At 33.2% G+C, this 22668-nt stretch overlaps 1 protein-coding gene across 1 annotated transcript in view; it reads right to left on the reverse strand.

The window, feature by feature from the left end:
• Window positions 1-22668, reverse strand: part of DOCK10 (dedicator of cytokinesis 10) — a 160962-nt gene that overhangs the window by 42300 nt on the left and 95994 nt on the right. The window contains exons 20-33 of the mRNA XM_058188345.1: window positions 22525-22648; window positions 22236-22357; window positions 20865-20951; window positions 17483-17575; window positions 14081-14199; window positions 12952-13021; window positions 8734-8847; window positions 7368-7439; window positions 4674-4820; window positions 3678-3761; window positions 2940-3036; window positions 1111-1155; window positions 372-547; window positions 169-285 (exon numbers count right to left, since the gene is read on the reverse strand). Of these exons, the coding sequence (XP_058044328.1) occupies window positions 169-285; window positions 372-547; window positions 1111-1155; window positions 2940-3036; window positions 3678-3761; window positions 4674-4820; window positions 7368-7439; window positions 8734-8847; window positions 12952-13021; window positions 14081-14199; window positions 17483-17575; window positions 20865-20951; window positions 22236-22357; window positions 22525-22648 (1467 nt within the window). The remainder of the gene's footprint in view (window positions 1-168; window positions 286-371; window positions 548-1110; window positions 1156-2939; window positions 3037-3677; window positions 3762-4673; window positions 4821-7367; window positions 7440-8733; window positions 8848-12951; window positions 13022-14080; window positions 14200-17482; window positions 17576-20864; window positions 20952-22235; window positions 22358-22524; window positions 22649-22668) is intronic.

The raw sequence follows: 22668 nt of genomic DNA on the forward strand, positions 1-22668 counted from the left end.
ACCTTTATCTTTTTTAGCTAATTTAAGTGACTTTCAACTAATATCTTTTTATCATACTCTATTTACTGATAAATTAACCTGAACTAATCTAGTCTAGAACAATTTAGAAATGTTAGCAGTATAGTTTTATGAAAAATTTAATTACTATTGCCCATTACTGGAACCCACCTGATTAGATGTATTGATACTGAATAAAAACATATCTTTCATATATATCCTTGGCATATTGTCCAAAAGCATCCCATAAAGAGGCATATACAAGTTTGCTATTTTTGCCTGCTTCTCCTGCAGAAAAGACATTTAAAGAAGATGGCTCAGTACAGACAACAGAACGATCTATTCCGTCAAGGCAAAAAGTTAAACATTCATACCGGATCACTGTATCTATTATCAAAGGAATGTTTTGCCATCAGATTTTTGAGCATGGCGAGGGCCATGTGTCTGATGTCCTGATCTTCTTGGAGTGCAAACCCAACTTCTCGAAGAAGTAATCCAATTAAAAAATGCTTCCGGCAAAATTCATTTGTCACAATATATTCAGGAACATCTAGATTAAGACAGACAAGAGAGTTGTGTGTTTAAAACTTGTCATATATATATGCTTCACCCACACCCACACCCACACCCACACACAAAGAAGCAGCTTATATACTTAATTGGCATTAAAATGATTCAATTAACAAATATTAGAAAGACAATTAGTTTTGTAGAACTCATTGTTTTAACTGATAAGTCTGCTAAAGTTGCAGTTTGAGTTATAAACCAGTAGTAACTTCTGTTAATCTGTACCTGATGTATTATAGTAATATTTTCTTTAGTACTTGGCAAGATGAAGTAGAGATTGAATTTGCTGCTGAGTTTAGCTATCCAGAAATAGCAACAAGTTTTCTATTCTTCATTTAGAGGTCCTTCAATTAATGCAATGTATACTATCACTCCAAACATGTCTGCCAGTCAAAGTTGTGGGAGAATAATTCCACTTCAAACTTGGGTTCAGCATAGAGTAGTAGATAATTTTTAAATTATCTATTAAATTACTATTAATGCTAGAAATAGAATTTGATAATGCCACATTTAATAACTAAGACTGCAAATTGTACTTAGGCTTACCTGATGCATGAAACTGCTGGGTTGCTTCTGATGGTGTGATTGGATCTTGAATGGTGTGGTAGAAATATATGGAAAAGAGGAAGGGAAAAAAAGGCACATTTAGATAAATGACAATGCTAATTGTAAAGGTATAATTTTATGGTGTCATATTCATCCATCCACACTTCTTGAAACATACTGATTAGAAATAGTGTTTTTTTGATTGGCTATTATGAGATCAGCTCCAATTATTCTGGATGCTAAGCTTTTTTAAAGGAAGGGATTATTTTATCTTTTTATGGACTTTGCACAGTGGTTTGTGTGAAACTGATGGTGTAAAAGTATTATAGCCAAAGCAAACATTTAAGATTCAACAGGACCAATGAAATAATCCTTTCCTGTTAATCTATGAAGGGACAAATGATACTGCAGAGAGCTACTGCAAGCATATCGGTGTGAACATTGAAAGTCTAGGAAGAACACTCTTCCAGGCCATAAAAGGTGACTGGAGAGAGAAAGAAGCTTATTGTAAGTGACTATTCAAGATACAATCTCAAATACAAATATAAATGGTGGCAGTGAGAGACCATTTCTATCCACGTTCTAAACTAATTTGAGTTGTTAACTGAACAATTAACTAAAGTGTTGGCATGGAATCAGCTGCACCTCAAAGAACTAGTAAAATGTGTTTAGCCAAAACATGGCAGACATAATCTGGAGCACTTTAAATTGGAACTGAAGGGGCTCTGTGGCAAAAAAAATGGAAGAACCACACATAGAGACTTGTGCAGTGTAGAAGAAACATGTTATTGTAATTGGACAAAGTAAACTAAGAATGAAAAATCAGAAAAGATATTAGGTCTTATGGCTCACACCCTTCCTTCCTTTTTGCTCATGACAGAAAATAAGAAAAATGAAGATCAGTTGAGATACTGAAAATATCATTTGGCTTAAACATGTGGAAAATCAAATAAAACCAGTGCTGTTGTTGGTGTCTAATATTGCTCACCAAAACCATGAGGAAGATAAGGATATGGCTTCTTCAAAACAAATTGAAAATATTTTTAAGAGCCTAAAGTAAAAGTAGTGACAACTTTATTGATTACAAGTTTTTGCACGCCACAATTCCTGGTAGTTTACACCATAAAGAAAAGCAAAGTAAATATAAATATAAAGCAGCTGAAGTAAAGTAACCTAATTAAAACAGTTTGATAGATTTGCAGAAAGGAAATGATAAAAACCCAAGACATTGCAAACCAACAGTTAGAACAATTAATCAGTGGAATGGCTTGCCTCCAGAGCCTCAGTTGTGGGTGTTCCAACATCTCCAGTTTTTAAGAAGAGATTGGAAACACTTTGTCTAAAATGGTACAGGGTTTCCTGCTTGAACAGGGGGTTAAGACTAGAAGACCTCTAAGGTTATTCTGTTAACGAGTGTATCTACCACAGAGAAAGTTTCTATCTTTTAGGTCTAAGGTCCCTCATTTATTTGATATAAAGAGTCAAATTTTTATAATTGAATGTAAGGTTTTCAATTTCAAAACACCTTTTATTTTAGTACTATAAAAAGTTGTCAGGCAATTTTTAAATTCATGATTTATGCATTTTTACTGGTTTTTTAAAAAAAATGCTAAAATAATAACTTAGTTACTAAAGTAACATTTACTCATACTCACAATTGCAGTAACCAATTTTATCAGAAATATGAAATTTGCAAGCTCACCTTAAATGTATTTATATAATACAAAACTCTAATATTTTTGTGAACTTTATTATAAGTATATATCCTTAAAATTGAATACAGTTTCTTTTGTTTTATAATAAATATTATATAAGACCATAAATGCTACCTGGAATGTTTGCAGATTTCAGGGGTAGGCAGAGAGGAATGAAGTGTTCATAATTACATATTTCTTCAAGAAAATCAAATTTATACTGGAACAAAATCTGAAAGTTTGAGATGATTTTCAGTTGATTTATCTTCATTTATTACATGCATGTACATTCATTAATCTATCTATCTGCATAACTACATGAAATAATAGTTATCCAGGATAATGAATGTATATCTTTATTTATATGCATATGTGAAAGTATTCTTTTCATGTAAGAGGATTTTTTTTAAAAAAAATGAGAAAGTTGATTGTAGCAATACTTAACTAATAAAGGAAAATCCATTAGATAAATTAGATTGAATAAGAAACACATCAGATTAGATTGAATAAGAAACACATGCATTTCTCTGCTAAAGGACTGCTAAATGAGCAAGCAACAAACTATTTCCAATGAAGAGATCTACGTTTTCATCGAGAAACATATGATTTGATAGACTGACTTCATTTTTTGTAAGAGCATAAAAAACTGAAATCAACTACACAAGCAGCATATTATAAAGATTTTTTTCTGCTAACTTCTTTGTAAAGTGATCAAAAAAAAATTTATCCAACAAAAGGAAACAAATATTCTGGGAAGATCTATTCTCTCTCTCTCTCTCTCTCTCTCTCTCTTCTTTTTTTTAATTGATTCTGATAATTTCTAAAGTAAAAGGAGAAATTGGCATAATTGCAAACATACATTACTTTATTTACCTTGTCATCACCTGGTCCAAACATGCTTATATAGTTGTTGATTAATTTAAATACAAAACCACGATCCATAAACGTGAAACATCGCTAAGAGAAACAAATTGAAATGATCATAATTATTTTCCTAAGACTTTTATAGAAAAAAGTTAATGAGGAATATCATCTTGGCAAACTGGCAATAAATGATGAAGATCAAATGTTAAAGTCAAATACTCAATTCAATAGTTTTCTGATTAATCTAAATACCAATTTATATCAGTGGTAATATGAAATTGAAACATTTGTACTGTTTTGAATAAATAAAGCAAAGTTTTCTCTAGAAAACTTACTAAAGATGTAAATATGTTCAAATGAAACCAATCCTATTTGTCAAGAAAAGTTATGTTTCTTGAATTTTTGGTTATGAAATGCATTCTGAGCCATGGCGGCACAGTGGTTAGAATGCAGTACTACAGGCTAGTTCTGCTGACTGCTGGCTGCAGTTCGATTGTCACCAGCTCAAAATTGACTCAGCCTCCCATCCTTCTGAGGTCAGTAAAAGGAGGACCCAGATTGTTGGGGGCAATGTGTTGACTCTGTAAACCACTTAGAGAAGGCTGTAAAGCACTGTGAAATAGCATATAAGTCTACATGCTATTGCTATTCTGCCTTTTTGTAAATCTAAAAACTGAATGGCAATCCTTTATTAATTAACAATGTTGTAGTTTCAGTAAAAGGTTATCTTCTTTATTATAAAGACAGTAACTACTGTATATTCTTTTTTGGTGAAAATGTATTCAAATGTTTCTTCTTTTGCTGTTTGGGTATGAACTTTTAGCACAGCCATGCCCAGCCTTCATCAGTGTACTATTGTTATAGTTATGTACTAATATAACATAACTAATGTTTCATGTTATGCAAACAGTATAGAGAAATATTTACTATGAAAATGATTGCAAGGATTGTGGATTCTGCAAGGTACAAGTAGGTTAATGGTTATTTATACTAAATATAACTTACCTTCAGAAACCTGCCAACGCTGTGGCTTGCATTCTTTGTCTCTTCAAAAGCATCTATGTGTTTCCAAATAACATGATCTGATATGTTCATTACAAGTTTATCTAGTTCAGTTTTGTATGATTCTGGAAATCTCTGAGCACGAGGAATCTGGTGAGACAGAAAATGGCTTCTTCAAAATTAGAAACTGATCTAGACAATACTCAATATTCCAAAATGTTCCCCTCTCCGCACAACGAAATTGCAGGAGTTAGTGAAATTGCTCCTGATTAAGTGATAAGAGGCATCATTCTGATGAACAATTTAATGATTGGCATTTATTTATTCAGAAAATGTATTCAGCACTTAACGCCTTCATGGTACTGGATGATTGCAAAGTAGATGCAACTAAGCCTCAATTAAAATGTTATCGTTAAAACAAGACGTAGGAAAATAAATACAATTTTAGAAATGTCTTAATTTGTAGCCAGAGGATCACTTATTTCAATTCCAGTGGCAATTTCTTTTATGGCTATATCATGAAGAAAGCCAAATCATTGTGGAAATGATTAATTGGTGACTTAAAGTGCTGCACAGATTGTATGAAAAAGGCAGTCCTATAAGCAGTTGATCTAAATTTTATTTTGAGATCTTTAAAACAGATCTTTAGATCTGTTCATAACAGATTTCTTGTCCATATAAATTGCATTGATGTAACTGCAGAAGCATTTATTAACAATCACCAGCTGCAGAAACTGTTGCCCACCCATATATCCTCCTCCAGCCCCTCTGTCCTCAGCACAATATTTGCCACTCACACACTCCATGCACCCTTCATGCCATTATTTTCATGCATACTCTCCCTAACAGGTACTGTATTTTTACACATACCACATACCATACCCCTAGAGCACCTGTTCACCTCATGCCCCACCCATTCCTACACTTTCCCCATACCCTGGGCTCCCTCTGCCATCCAGCTGCAGCCACTTACTTGCCTGGCTGTGACCTGCAACTTCCTGACAGCTTCCTTCCTGACTTTGGTTGTGGGAAGCTGGCAAAAAGTTGCCTCATCTAATGAAAATGAAATTTGGTTAGCAACAGCAGCCGTGACTGCAGGGATTGCTATCACTAAATGATGCAGTTGTACTTTATGACCACATCACTTAGTGAAAAAAATTCTAGTCCCCACTGCCATTGTAAGTTGAGAAATACCTGTATTTGTATCTATATGTTGCAGAGTTTTTTTTCCAGAACTCTATTCATCTGTCAGCTCTACAGTCCTTGACTGGGACAATCAATAATTTCATGAATATCTAAGAAGGGTAACTTGGCAGTCATCAAATATACTAAAGACAATTTTGTAAATCCTAACCAGTAAGTCAAGTACTTAAGAAAATAACTTTGTCAGGATTTTTTTAAAAATAAAAAGCACTTGTAAGAGACCCCAAAAATATCATCCAAATGTAAAGATCTCTTTTCCATTGCCAAACAATCAAGAGAAGCAACGTTTAGCAAAAAGTTAGACTTGTTCCCTGAAATAGAAGAGATTTGAGGATTGACACTCTTTCTTTAAATGAAGAAATGAAGTTGATTTCATGGTTAATGGTTGGTTACATATGCAACTGATTATATATAAATGCACAATCTGTCAAAATAATGCCCTACCCAATGAAGATTATGGACCATAGTCTACTATGCTGGTCCAGAGCATGTTGATATTTTTTATTTCTCTAAGCAAGTATTAAACCTGGATCTCTTCACTCCTAGTCTATTGAGGAAAGTATTTTATTTTAATAATCAATAATAATCATAGGAGATTCTCTATTCCAAATGTTAACTCTCTCACTATCTCAGTTATCCCTTAGCCATTAACACAAAATCCATGATCTACCGAGATTGGAAGCTATGGGAGATATGTTGTAACAGTTGATTGTTATACTGCACCTCTGCTAAGCTGTCAACTGACAACAGCAAAACAAGTACCAAAACCAAGAACATGTTCAGTCACACTTCCCCCCACACCAAAAAAATAGGCTGGAGCCCTATCTACACAACCAAAGGCAAACCAACAGACACCAGGAAAGACAATTAAGATTGACCTATTGACAGAATCACTCCCTAGAACCTGTTTGTAGACAATTCACACTCATCCAACCTCCACTAGAACCAGCAACCCCTACTCCCCAAGCTCAGTCCCCCTATAAAAAGTCTTGGAACCCCATTTTTCTCTGTAACTACCCCCAAGAACAAGCCCTTTGGTTGTTGGTAAATAAACAGATCAATTTCTTTTCCACCAGCAGCATACCTTGTGTGTTACTTGCCCGCATTCTGGCTTGGAGAAAGGGATCCAGGAAAATTCTTTTAATACTACCATACCCACTATATCATATTGACACTTTCTAATTAAAACTGAATTAAAAGGCCTGCTGTCTTTTTACCTTACAGCAACATTTATGATAGCTCAAGATGCCTACATAAATTTGTACACCGCCAAAATCCAGAAATGTTAAAAGCTTTACTGTGTATATAATAAAATAACAACCAAAGATAGTAAAGTCTAAAGTCAATGTATATGAAAAGCATATATACCCTAATGTATTATTGCACTCATTGAAGAATATGATAACACTTGGATGAGTAAAATATTCTTAAATAAGAACATGTTTAAATATTGATAACACTTATTATGTAATGCATAATAGCATAGAGTCTTACCTGTACTCTCTTTGTGTAAACCAAATGCTGTGCCATTGATTTTAATATAATTGCAAAGAAGAACCAGGAGTGCTAAAAATAAATAAATAAATTGTATTAACACACCTTTACTTTCCAGTTTTATTTTTTCTTTATAAAAAGCTCCCCAAAAGTGGGCTTTTCCATATGTGCTGAGACTACGGTTTCCATAAAACCTAAGCAAAGTGGCTGAAATTTGCTAGATTTGTATTTTCCAAATATTTGGAAGGCATAAGATTAGAGAAGAGAGAACTGAATTCTAATCTATGGAGCAATCTGAGTCACTTCTGAATAGATCAGTAATTTATTATTTTGCTTTTTTACTTCTTCGGGAGGCCTTGAAAAGCTGCTTTTCTGGACTAGGAAAACTCATCAGAATAGACTGGCAATGGCAAGGGACTAACTGAGAAATTAATAAATTCATTGTTTCTAGCACTAGCACCAGCACTTAGACTTATATACTGCTTCATAGTGCTTTACAGCTTTCTCTAAGTGGTTTACAGAGTCAGTATATTGCCCCCAAAAATCTGGATGCTCATTTTACTGACCTCGGAAGTATAGAAGGCTGAGTCAATCTTGAGCCTGGTGAGATTTGATCTGCCAAACTGCTGGCAGCCGGTGATCAGCAGAAGTAGCCTGCAGTACTGCACTCTAATCACTGCACCACCACAGCTCATTCTCCTTTTCCAGTTGGAATTTATATCTGAATCTCATTATATCTTTATATCTGAATCTCATTTAACTAGTTAACTAAGAAGTCCAACCATTATTGAATCTGAATTCAATTTATAAAAACAAAAACCATTCTTCTCTCCGCCACTTTAGTGCTAAATTGGTAGCAGTTTATAAGGAATACGATTACTCAATTGCTAGCAAGAAGCTGTATTTCTCTGATGCATTTGCCAATATAGGTGTCCTTCAACAACATCACCATCTTCTTGCTTTTAAATCCTAATATTTTGATTCAGGCTCCCATATTAACTGCTTAGCTGTTCTGCTTTCCCCCAGCTACAGGGATTGGACAATAAAGTGACATCATAAAATAAGAACATAGAGCAAAACAGAGTCTGTTTGATGTGGTGAATAAGTAAGAAAGCAGGATACTGTGAGTTTTAATCCTGTCTGAAGCACAAGCCAGCTAAGTGACCTTCGGCCAGTCATTTTCTCTCAGCCCTGGGAATGAAGCATTGACAAATAACACCCCCCACAAAATGCCAAGAAAACTCCAAAGACTAGTCCATGCAGTCATCAGGAGTCAAAAACTAACTCAAAGGAACAAAAGTGAGGAAAGCAATAACCTATAAAAGCTTCCTTGACATTTTAGATCATGAATAAGAATAAATTTCACCTTTAGAACAAGCTTCACAGTCCTTTGATCATTTGACTGCAAGAGATCAGTTATATTCCTGGCCAGTTCTTCATGAACAGTCCGTTCTTCAAATGTCTTAGTTTTGAATACATACTAAAAGTATAATATAAAATGCAGGAAAAAAGTTAATGGTGAGAACATTAGGTCTCATTGGCTCCATGCAATACGAATAATTTACATCATATAGTACCTGACAGTTATATAGCCAAAGCTAGGAAAATATTTATGGTGCAAGACTTTTGGAGCTAGCCTTCTATTGATTTGAATGCAATGAAACTAAGAAACTATACTTTGTACACAGTCATCTCCTTGACCATTCAGAAGTACATCTCTTCAAGGATAATGAACTCATTCCCAAGTCTGCATCACTTGCCTGAAAATAAATCCTTCTGAACTCAGTGAGATATATCTCTGATTAAATATGTATGAAATTGTGTTCTGAACACTTTACATTATGCAGAAAGATGTGGTGTATACCAAAATCAAAAATATATATATTTCAGGCAATAAATATTCTAACCTGTCAACAAATGCTTAGCAATATGATCATGACTACACTGTACTGTTCCTTAACCTTGGCATTTTATGATGTATGGATTTCAACTCCCAGAATTTCTCAGCCTCTTAACACTCCTGTATAGGCACCAATTCCTATTTAATTTTTATAATAAAGTTTATTACCATGATCATTATATTTGATAGGTTCAAACTATCATGGGAAAGTTTCTTTGTCATTATTTTTGTGTTTGCTTACTTACTTATTTTTTTAAGAACACATTCAACACTTTCCTAATGAGACTGAATACATGTGGGATGTGGGAAAAATACATATAAATATTGAAACGTTATTCCTGCCAGCATGAAAGTATTAGCATCTGGAGTTATCTTGCACATGCACCATTCTTTTGCTCTAAACATCAGCCAATCTGGAAATGTATGAAATGTGGTGACATTTAGTCTTATTCTTGGATGTAGGACAACTAAGCAAAACAATCACTCGACCAATGTTGTTTTGAACGTATTAATAAGAGAATACATTTAGTGACAGTCAGTTAAGCACTCACACAATTTAATTTGCTTACATGTTGTCCACAACATTTTTGGATTTTCATCAGCATTAGCTCCAAAATAATGCTGCTATGAATGGGACTTGTAAATAAGAATTCTGTGTTACATATATTTTGAAGTAGCATTAATTTTATATCATCTTGAGAAAGATACAGATAAAAATGTTTTGAATGAAATTTGATGCTACAACAAATGCAAGGTCGCTACTTCTGTCTCATTCACGGTGACTAGAGACATTCAACACATGACGTGATGCCATCATGCAGAATGACAGGATCATGCTTTACTTGGGAGAGGAGAAAAGTATATTTGAATCCAGCAGCTTTTTTTTAATTCTTCTGGGACATCAAATTTAATCTAAAGTACATAACTATTACCACTACTAGAGCCTCTGAAGAGTAATAATATCTCTGATTATTATTTTCGTTTAGAGAGAGCATGATGACTAAAATTGAGAGATTTTACCAAAGCAGCTTAGATTCATCATCAGTATTCCTTAATCTAAATATGTTAAGATACAGTACAACTGTGTCATACTATGTTACTTCTGAAATGCATGAGATTCAAGAAAATAATAGTAAATATCAACATTCTTCAGAATACTGTTTAACTTCAGGATGGTTATCATTTAAATTCTTCATCTTTCTAATGAATGGTAATTTTCTTTAAAAAATTTCTTGATATATCATAGTTTTCTACTGTAATTGTTCGATTACAAAATTTTAAAAAGCTGCAGAGATTATAATTTAAGGTTGATTAAATTGTTGCGAAGTTTCCTCCTGAGAGGCATTTTGCATGTACATACATGCAAAGTGACATGTTAAAATACAATAAAAATAAAAATTAACTTTTTGAAGCTATAGGCAGTTGCTTGGGAGAAGGCCTACTGAATTCAGTGAGACTTATTTCCGAATATAATATGATTGGAATTTCATTATGCAAAAAACACCACCACCACCAATGAAATTGTTTTATTGCAATAAAGATGTAGCCATTCACTTTATTATAAATTCAATTTATGTTATGATACTTAGATTGTAGAAAATGTAGAAGGACATATATTCTGATAATTAACATTCAGGTTGACTTATATATGTCCATTTCTCCACTATCAATCTACAGCATCTTCATAGTAATCACCAAAGAAAGCATTAAAAGCTCACCTTCATTTTTGCTACTTTGGTACAACAATGATTCTAGAAAAACCTATACAATAAAACACTAGTGGAAAAAATGATGTGTGGGACAGTCGGTATCTTATCAGATTTGTGACATTTTACTAATATGGAATTCGGTAAATTTCGTAACTAGCACTCAGAATAATTCTCAAAATCATATTATTATAAATCTGTTATTATTCTGACATATTTTAAAAGAAATGTTCATAATTGTAAAGTGACATACATATGCTAATTGCTAAAATGGAGCATTATCAGATGATGAATTGCAGGGATCAAACAGGTTATATAGTACAGCTAGAACATCTAGCAACATCTTCTGAAACAGCGTATTTAAATGAAGGCATTTCACACATTCACTTAAAGAAATGAAGCAGAAATTAATTGAGCAATGAATCTGGAGCCATGTACATGCATCTCTGATTCAGTCATGACATTATTGATATTATTCCTCAATTCTCCATAATATTTTGTTTGTTAAGCAAATTAATTTATAGTATGAATAAGTGTACAAGAGGCTCAACAGTACCTGAGTAGTTAAATTACTGTAATTATGTTTAGGAGATTATATATGGAGACATCTTATTTGACTATATATTTCTACCCAAATAGATCTGAAAGTCCAATTTTCAGGCAACAGATAAAATCTCTATTTCTTTTTTGTAAGTAACAACCAAAGTACTATGTATAATTTTGATTAAAAATACCAAAACAGAAAATATTCATATATTTAATTGTCATTGTTAATCTTATCTTTACTCTCTATTATTTAATAGAATTTGTCACTAAATTAAACTGAATTTGTCACTAAGTGTCCATAGTTTAAAATTATTGCTTCTTGTCATGCCCATTTGTAATTATTGGTAAGCCACAGGATACAAAATTACAATTATATGTAGCTCTTTCAATCATAAAGAAAGAGATTCAATGCATTCCATTCATTACAAATTATATCAGTATATCCACCTGTATAAATGATACAGAAACTCCCGATTACTATCATAACTCCAGTCCCCCTGTACAAATGCAAAATCTGCTTTAAAAATTGGGAAATTGGGATCAGAGTTTGCAGTATAAAAATGATTGCATTAGTATTTTGATATCAAAAAACGTAAGCAAACATTTGAGTTTGTATAAATTGAAATAATTTCAATAATTGTTCAAATATATTTTAAACGTGTTATAATTAAATGCATCTCTGAAATTGTGGATATCAGTAACTTCCTCCTTTTCCCTTTTAATATCATACTCAATGATAACTAATTAATTCAAAAATATTGATGAGTTTATTTTTCAATCTGACTTGGCAAAATAAAGATATTGCCTTAATCTGCTTTGGGTTTTTCCCTCCTTAAAATCAACAATTTTGCTTTGTTTCTTTCACTGTGCAAAGTATGCCAAAGAGTTTAGTAGCTTTACTGAGGACTAGTTCAAAGGGCATTTTTACTGGTACTGCATACAAGGATATTCTTTTAAAGTATTTATAATTAATCTTAGTACACATTCATTCAGTACAATGAAGGATTTAGAGTGAAAACTGAATGGAAAGAAACAGAACAAGCAGTGCCAATTCACAAATATGTGCAAAATATCATGCTGGAAGATTAAAAATGTTTCACATACCATGAACAGGTACAAAACCACTGCAATTTAGACAATAAAAAAGTTCTTGAGAAAATAATAAAAAGGCTAAAAAATATTACGCACAAGCTATTTGAAAGCACACAGAAAAAATCCCAACAATGCTCTCTTTATTACAAGCTACTGTTGATGTTCACTAGCAATCATATTGTCTTCATGCAAACACTTGTAAGAGAATCAGCTGATAAATTACCATGGGTAGTTAAGAGACATAGTTAACACATAATGCTTTGCCAAGATGGCTTTAAAAAAATATCTTGGGATAAATCTGAAATTTTAAAAAGAGATAGAACAGGTTAAATATTCTTACCTTTATATATGATTGAATATAGTGATCTAATTTTTCTTCATGGAACTTGGCCACAATATCAGTAAAGACCCTGTAAATTAAAAGTATTGATTGATCATATAATGTGATAAAGAAGAAGGCACTTTCATTTAACAAATTATACAACTAAATGTTAGCAAGTCTATTTAATTTAGTTTTGTTGTTGTTATTTTAAAAAGTGGCCCTATTTTACCTCCAGCTATGCTGGCTCAAGAATTCTAGGAGTTGAAGTCCACAAGTCTTAAAGCTGCCAAGTTTGGGGACCCCTGATCTAAACACACAAAGTGTTTTCAATAATGTGTAAATGCCTTGAGTTCTGTGGATTTGCTCTCCTTTCTTGGGTGTTGAAATATGCATTGCACATGTTGTTCTCTAGCCAGAGTATTCTAATGGTTAAACTTCAAGTGTAGGAGTGGGAAATTCGGATTAGGAGTTCTAATCCTGATTTAGACACAAAGCTTGCTGAGTTTGTCTCAATCACTCTTTCTCACTCCTAGAAATAATAAACCAGTTCTAAAAATGCTGCCAATAAAACTGCACAGACTTGCCCAGGGACATGCCAGGAGCAAAGAGTAACTTAAAGTCCCATAAATACACACACACACACACACACACACACACACACACACACACAGACACACACTTCTTCTGTTTCAAACAGATTTGAAATTCTAGGATTAACTTTTCTTAATCAAATATAAGCGGTCTTGAAGTTATTGAAGGCAAAAGCAAAATGCATAATCTTAATATACAGAATCCATTTCAACCTCCAAAATCCATTCTAAAAATATTTGGCCTTTTATAAAAACAAACTTGCCACCTTCTGAACTTGACTGGTTGGAATATTCTGAAATTCAAATAAATGAATGCAAAAGAGATCTGTGATATGGAAGATCTATTTAAAAACCACTTGTCACATTCTGACCAACTCTTTTCTTATGCATGAACTTTTATATATGATTAAAATCATTATACAAGCCTAGGAGTATCACTCAAACTGTTGAATGTTTTTTTTTAACAAACACTTAAAGTTAAGATGGTTTGGCCACAATTGAATAGATTTCGATAACTGCTTCATAAGGCAACAAACTGAAAGTAGAACAGCAAATACCTGGTCACAGCAGTTGTTACCTCATCCTCTTTGTTTTGTGTAAGAACCCAGAACAGCTGGTTCAGAATCACAGGAAGAAAATTCACAACGACATGGATCTTCTCAATTTTAAGTAAATTCTGATTAAAAAATCAAGCATGAACAGAGAATAATGTACACTTCCATGAATGTTATAAATTAATTTAAATCAGAGTACCCTAGATGGCAGCACTGAGCTTGTCTTGGTAAAGCTAAGTAGGTTGGAGGTAGTGATCCTGGACTAAGAGACCACCAGAGAATTCCAGGGAATTAGACTAGTTGGGGATGTTGAAAATAAAATAAAGGTAATGACAAATCATTTCCATTGCCATAAAAAATACATAGAAGTGTTAAGTGTGAATTAAGCCTGACTTGGTGAAGACTTCAAATATATTTCAAAGTAAAAGCAATTTAACCCAAGTTACATATAACAATCTTACAAGTATTACATATTACATATAACCAATCGTACCAACAATGAGTGCAACGACCTAACACACATAGATTTCACAGAAGATAATGTTAAAAAGGCCCTTCGCAAACTGAAACCATCCCTATCTATTGGACTAGATGGACTATGTGCATACTTCTTAAAAAAGATTTCTGCTAATATAGCAGAACTCCTAAGCATAATTTTTGAAAAAGTTTTCACGACCAGTTCCCTTCCCAAACTTTGGTTACTTGCCAGGGTCATCCCTATCTTAAAAAAAGGAGACCCCAGCCTAGTTGAAAATTACAGACCTATCTCTCTTTGTTGTGTCACCTGCAAAGTAATGTTATCATCAACCAATCCATTACCCTCCATCTAGAAACAACCAACCTACTCTCTAATAAACAATTTGGTTTCAGAAAAAAATTATCATGTAATTTACAACTTCTTCACTGCAAAAACATATGGACTACAAATCTTGATCAGGGCAAAGCAATAGATGCAATTTACATAAACTTCTGTAAAGCCTTCGACTCAGTAGTACATTATAAACTTCTCCTAAATCTAAAATCATATGGCATCTTAGGACCCCTCCACAATTGGATAACAGCTTTTCTATCAAACAGATAAGAAGTGGTCAAAATTGGCAATGCTCTATCAAACCCTGTTCCTGTTAAAAGTGGCGTTCCCCAAGGCAGCGTTCTTGGACCAACACTCTTCATATTATACATTAATGATCTCTGTGACCATATTACAAGTAATTGTATTCTCTTTGCTGATGATGTCAAACTATTTAACACCACCAACAATACAGCTATCCTCTAAAAAGACCTGAACTTCTTATCTGAATGGTCTAAAACTTGGCAACTCCAAATCTCAATCAGCAAATGCTCCGTCTTACATATTGGAAAAAAGAACCTAAACACTAAGTACAAACTTGATGGACATTACCTTACTGATGACCCCCACCCTGTTAAAGATCTTGGAGTTTTCATATCAAATGATCTAAGTGCCAAAGCCCACTGTAACTACATCACAAAAAAGGCTTTAAAAGTTGTAAACCTAATCTTGCATAGCTTCTTCTCCAAAAACACAACAGTACTAACCAAAGCATATAAAACATTTGCTAGACCAATTCTTGAATACAGCTCGACTGTTTGGAACCCATACCACATTTCTGATATCAATACAATTGAACATGTCCAGAAATATTTTACAAGACGAGTTCTCCACTCCTCCGAATGCAACAAAATACCTTATGCCACCAGACTTGAAATCTTGGGTTTAGAAAATTTAGAACTCCGCTGCCTTCGACATGACCTGAGTTTAACTCATAGAAACATCTATTACAATGTCCTACCTGTCAAAGACTACTTCAGCTTCAATTGCAACAATACACGAGCACATAATAGATTTAAGCTTAATGTTAACCGCTCCAATCTTGATTGCAGAAAATATGACTTCAGTAACAGAGTTGTTAATCCTTGGAATACACTACCTGACTCTGTGGTCCCTTCCCAAAATCCCAAAAGCTTCAACCAAAAACTATCTACCATTTACCTTACCCCATTCCTAAGAGGTCTGTAAGGGGCGTGCATAAGAGCACAAACATGCCTGCCATTCCTGTCCTATTGTTTTCCTTCGTTACATCCAATTAATATAGTTATTACATACTCATACTCATATATATATATGCTCATATATATGTGTTGTATAGTTGTTTCATGCTTATGCTTATATATACTGTGCGACAAAAATAAATAAATAAAATAAACTCAACCTTCATTTTAAAATAAATACATGGAGACAGTAACAGAGTTGTGCATAGTTAGAATGTACAACATGGATAAGAGAGCTGGGTTTGTTCTTGGTTTGATCATACTGCTTCAACTCTACAGATTTAGACTTCAAATACAATTAAGGTAGTTTATTTTGGGTCAGCAGAGACCTAAACTAATGGAATCTATTTTTTGAGCATTTTTAGAAATTGGAGCAAGTCTGAAATGGCCTTGAAAGAATCCTAATGGCACTTATTTATTCAATCTCCTTGGCTTATTAAGTTGCTAATTTCTTTCTAGGCAACATTTAAATGGTGGGCAATGGCACTCAAAGCTGTTACTGGTTGTGTCTAGCTTACTTCCAGGAATATGCCTTTTGCCACTAAATATATTATTTAAAAAATTGTTTACAGCTATCCTGGAAGACATATAATTTCCAAGAGGTTACTTGGAATAATAGCTAGAGGAATTATTTCCTATTTGAACCAGCAGCATATGGTAAATTGACCATAAGGGATCTAGTTAACTATCAGTTACATATTTGCTTTGAAAAACAAAGTAGTAATATAATGGTTAGGGTGTAGATCTAAGTTTGCAAACTGAACTTTTTGCAAACCTTGTTAAATTTAAATATAGAAAAGGAATCAAGAAAATCAAATTTATCTTAGGTTACAGTAACATTAGTTATACTTTTTAAGTCAAGTTTATATTAATAATGTTAAAATTACTGTAAACGTTGTGTAGAATAATATGGATGCAGAATTCATGATCCAAGAAAAAACAATGCTCAGTCATGACAAAGGGGAAAAAATCCTTATTAATAAGTAACAAAGATGAAAAAATATGCAACCCAAATGGTTCTGACTGTTTTTATAACCATTTTTTTCTGGTGCTCTATGGCATACCTCTGGAATGAGAAATTACTTTTTTGAATTTGAAAGTCCACATTATCAATAATGAACACAGATATATAGGAGTTAGTAAATAATTTTTACATGCTTGGTTAATGTTTATTTTTATGTTCAGTCAATTTTATTTTCAGCTACTCTGCACTCTTCAGCAATGTATAATTTAGCATTATGCTAACAAATGCACACAATTCAAAAGGAGAATTAAAATATAGAATATTCATCCATTAGCACAATCAATAGCTACATAATTTCTTATTTACCTTACCTTACAGGAGATTATAAAACTTGAGGTAGGTGGCTGGGAGAAATCTCTCTTTCTTTTCTGGCACTGCAGGAAAAATCTATTGAGATATGGATCCTGTAGCAAATGTATATTCAAAAAAAGTGTAGTATCAACAAAAGTGGCAGGCAGATTCTAAAAAATAACTGTGCAATAATAAGCAGATAGTATTAAAAGTAAAATCAGTCCCCAAAGAGACATTTTTCAGTAATTCCTTAAAATACATATTTCCATTTTGATACAATCTAAGCCAAATTTATTGCAGGAACTGTTCCATTCTCTTTTCCATCAATCAGCCAATATAAACAAATGCAATGTGGTATCTGTACAATAAGAATAACAATGAAGAACATTGTGTGTCTAAACACAGTGTTTAGGCTTGCATTCCAATATGAGTTATATTACTGGTAAATACTGATCTCAGAAGTGAAATAATAAGGAGCTCGGCTTACAAATATTTTCTTCCTCAAAGTCAATAGAGTTATCAAACTATATGTACCAGAAATTACCACCAAAACCAGGAAAAACAAATTACCCATATCAATAAGAAAGCTCCAATCCCCCCAAAAATCCCTTTGGCGAAAAAACAAAACTGGTAATGTAGCTAACTTTAAAAGCCGCTACAAAAATATATGCCACCAAATAAAGATTGAATGCACCAATTGCCACATCAAACAAGAAGAAAACCTTCTGCGCACAAAATCCAATCGCGCCTTCTATAATTTTGTAAACAACAAACTTAAAGACTCGAGATCCATCCCACCCCTAAAAAGATCTAACGGTAAAGAATGCAATGATGACGCAGTTAAAACAAACCTCTTTAACACATTCTTCGGCTCAGTCGTTATTAACAGTAATGGCTGTCCTACCAATAATGACTACAATTATCTAACACAAATAGATTTCACAGAAGATAATGTTGAAAAGGCACTATGTAGAATGAAACCATCTCTATCTATTGGACTTTATGGACTATGTGCATACTTCTTAAAAAAGCTTTCCACTGTTATAGCAGAACCCCTAAGCATAATCTTTGAAAAATCTTTCAGGACCAGCTCCCTTCTCAATTTATGGTCACTAGCCATAGTGATCCCTATCTTCAAAAAGGGAGACCCCAGCCTGTCATCACCTGCTGCATATGCTGCATCACCTGCAAAGTAATGGAATCAATCATCAACCAATACATTACTCCCTACCTAGAAACAAACAACCTATTCTCTAATAAACAATTTGGTTTCAGAAAAAAATTATCCTGTAATCTACAACTTCTACACTGCAAAAACATATGGACTACAAATCTTGATCAGGGCAAAGTAATAGATGCAATTTACATAGACTTCTGTAAAGCCTTTGGTTCAGTAGTACAAGACAAATTATTTCTAAAATTAAAATCCTATGCATCTCCGGACCCCTCCAAAATTGGATCACTGTGTTCCTGTCAAACAGGCAACAAGTGGTCAAAATAGGCAACGCCCTATCGAATCCTGCACCTGTTAATAGCGGTGTCCCACAAGACAGCGTTCTAGGACCAACACTCTTCATATACATAAATGACCTTTGTGATCATATTATAAGTAATTGTGTTCTCTTCGCTGATGATGTTAAACTATTTAACACTACCAACAATGCTGCTATCCTTCAAAAAGACCTTGACTTTGTGTCGGAATGGTCAAAAAATTGGCAACTCCAAATTTCAACCAACAAATTTTCCATCCTACACATTGGCAAAAAGAATCAGAACACAAAATACATGCTAAGTGGACATCACCTTGTAGATGACCCTCACTCTGTCAAGGACCTTAGAGTATTCATGTCAAATGATCTAAGTGCCAAAGCCCACTGTAATAACATCACCAAAAAGGCATTAAGAGTTGTAAACCTAATCTTGTGTAGTTTCTTCTCCGGTAAGACTACACTACTAAACAGAGCATACAAAACATTCTCGAATACAGTTCGTCTGTCTGGAACCCACAACTCATTTTAGACATTAATACAATTGAGCGCATCCAGAAATATTTCACAAGAAGAGTCCTCCACTCCTCTGCTCGCAACAAAATATCTTAGGCCACCAGACTTGAAATTCTGGGTTTAGAAAATTTAGAACTCTGCCACCTTCGGTATGACCTGAGCATAACTCATAAAATCATCTGCTACAATGTCCTTCCTGTCAATGAGTACTTCAGCTTCAACCACAACAATACACAAGCACACAATAGATTCAAACTTAAAGTGAACCACTCCAAACTCAATTGCAGAAAATATGACTTTAGTAACAGAGTTGTTAATGCCTGGAATGCACTACCAGACTCTGTGGTCTCATTCCAAAATCCTCAAAACTTTAACCTAAGACTGCTACTGTTGACCTTACCCCATTCCTAAGAGGTCTGTAAGGGGCATGCATAAGAGCACCAGTGTGCTTACTGTCCCTGTCCTAATGTTCCCTTTAATTGTGTTCATTTTATGTATTCAATTCATATATATTATTTAATATGTATTCGACAAAATAAAAAAATAAATAAAATAAAATAAAAATAAAAAAATAAAAAAATGCCCAAAGGTGACACTGTACACGTAACTCTTTAGTTTTGGACTCCAAAATTAAATTAAAAATGCTTTACTTTTTAAAAACTTGATCAAAATCTGGCAAGATTACCAAATCTTGCAAAACTGATTGCTATCAAATGAAGTTTAAGAACACCAATTTCTGAAAGTTGTGAAAATCAACACTTCCTGAACTTTGATAATATCATGTAACTGTAATTATTATTAAAAGAATGGTAGTTTTTAAAAATATATATATAGGGCACTGTGGCATTACATGAAATTATACAAGCGCCCATAACAAAGATTGTTGACCTATAGGCTAATCCGTGTATTCAGAAATCTTCAATTCTTTGCACTGTTACTGGATCTTGTTTGTTTAAAAAAATGTATCAAATTTTATGAAAATTGAAAAGTTAGATAGATTGCAGTTATCTGCATGAAACTCTGGCAACTGATTATTTTTTGTCTTTTGTTAGTATTGTAATATATGGCTCCAAAAATATAGCCATGGATTGTTTATTATTTTATTTACATTCTAAATATGATTGTTTTTTCTGAAAAATATCAAATATGCCAGATTTGCTGTAAGTGTGTTCTTTGAAATATTTAAGGATAATCTTTCCTAAAAAATTTCTATAAGTATCACATTGATTGTGATTTCTGTGTTTCAAATTGGCTAAAGGTAGAAGCCAAAATATTTTATTTTCTTGGAATCCAAATAAAAAAATTCTGCATGAAACTCACACACAGATGTTAATTACTTTTTTTTACTTTGTATTTCTTTCACGTCTAATTTTTACCCGTAACATAGGCAATATTTTACCTGAGTGTAAACAGTGGATACAATAAACAGCGACACTTTGAAGAGGGGCTTTCCTCCATCCACCCACTTAATATCGCTTCCACTCTGCTGTGAAAAAAGAAACACTGAAGTTAGTGGAAATGGGTTCTTCTAGCTTATGATCCTACTTTATGTTTAGAATACTAAAAAATATTTCAGCACTAACACAGTATCCTCATTAGCATCATCATTTATAGATTGTATTAGCTGTTTAGTTTTCCATCTCTGTCTCTCTCTCTCTCTGTATACAGCAGAATATGTTTTATTTGTTAGGGTAAATTCCATATTTTGCATAAGGGCTTAAAATAGCCCTTATTGGATTTGAATTCTACATTTCATATAAAGCCATCATTAATAGCTAAACTTTTCAAAAAATACTGTTCAGTGAGAAACCTGTTTTTGTTGATTTCTTCCAATAAATCAGTCAGAAAACATATCATGAAATCAAGTCCAAATAAAGAATAGAGATATATGGATATTCATACAAATTTTTCCCACCCTTATTCTAACGACAAAGTCAAATTTTTTAATTCACTACAAATAATAGTAATAATTCCAAGGGCATTGCAGAGTTTCTCCAATTTCTAAAACACTCAAAAAATAGATTCCATTATGCTGTATGCAATGCAAATTTGATAGTGCACATGGGCCTAATTTACAGACTATCCAAATTGAAATGATGTATTTATTTGCAGATATTCATAACTAACAGCAGTCCATCATGATTTTACAGAGATGTAGCAGTTATAAGCTTATACATATAAGAGATGTATTTTTAAAAGCTCTATAAAAATATGTGTCTTCACAAAGCCAGCTATTGCCCATGGGCCTGGAAAACCATGTTGGGATGGAGCTTGTCAATTGGCTTTTTTCATTGCTTATTGTCACCAGAGGGATGGAGGGCTATTGTTTTATTCTTTTTATATGGGATTTTTATTTTTTGTAAGCTGCCTAGGGTCACTGAAAGTGAGCGAATGGCCATATAAATCCTCTAAGTAAATAAAACAACAAACAAACATTGCAAAACATGAAAGAAAAATCAGGTAATCCAAACTGCATGATAAATGAAGGTATTTTCATATAAATTTATAAACACCCAGAACAGTCTATTATAAGAAAAGGATGTATGCATTGATGCATTTATTTATTTATTTATCATAAAAAAAATTGTTCGATTTCAGTCAAAGAACTAAAATAAGCAAGGATTCAGCTACGCACAAAATCCTATGGATGACATGGTATGTATGAGATAGAGTTTGGGAATAATTTTATACATAACACTTAATGTCATTAACATTAAACTATAAGATTGTTTTACAAGGAATAAAACAAAGAAGAAGTAAAACACAATACCTTCCCAGCTGAGGGATCCTGAAGATTTAAATAAGAGGGAGGTAGAATAGTTGCCACTGGTATGTTATGTTCTCGAGATGTTAGTTGATCATCTTTCAGCAAAGGCAGCCAAGCATATCCCACTGTATGAAAAATAGATGTTAACACTAAAACATTTTATATCTTTAAATATAAAGAAATAACAGTTATCAGAAAACAGATATTGTCTCAAATGCTTGACCTAATTCAGGGAAAGTATACAGGAATAATTCAGATAGTGAGTATTTGAACAAAAATTCAGCATAGGTACCTGAGGTTTCCAGGGCCTCTCTCTTTTTGGTATTAGCTTTTGCATTTATGTCACAGGTAACATGATAAAATGAAAACAGAATATGATGTTTCTTATGAAGTTTTGTTGGAAGTTCAATTTTAATCTGAAATGTAAAACATTACA

The sequence above is a fragment of the Ahaetulla prasina genome, chromosome 6 (genome assembly GCF_028640845.1).
Source record: "Ahaetulla prasina isolate Xishuangbanna chromosome 6, ASM2864084v1, whole genome shotgun sequence".
Classification (NCBI taxonomy): domain Eukaryota; kingdom Metazoa; phylum Chordata; class Lepidosauria; order Squamata; family Colubridae; genus Ahaetulla; species Ahaetulla prasina.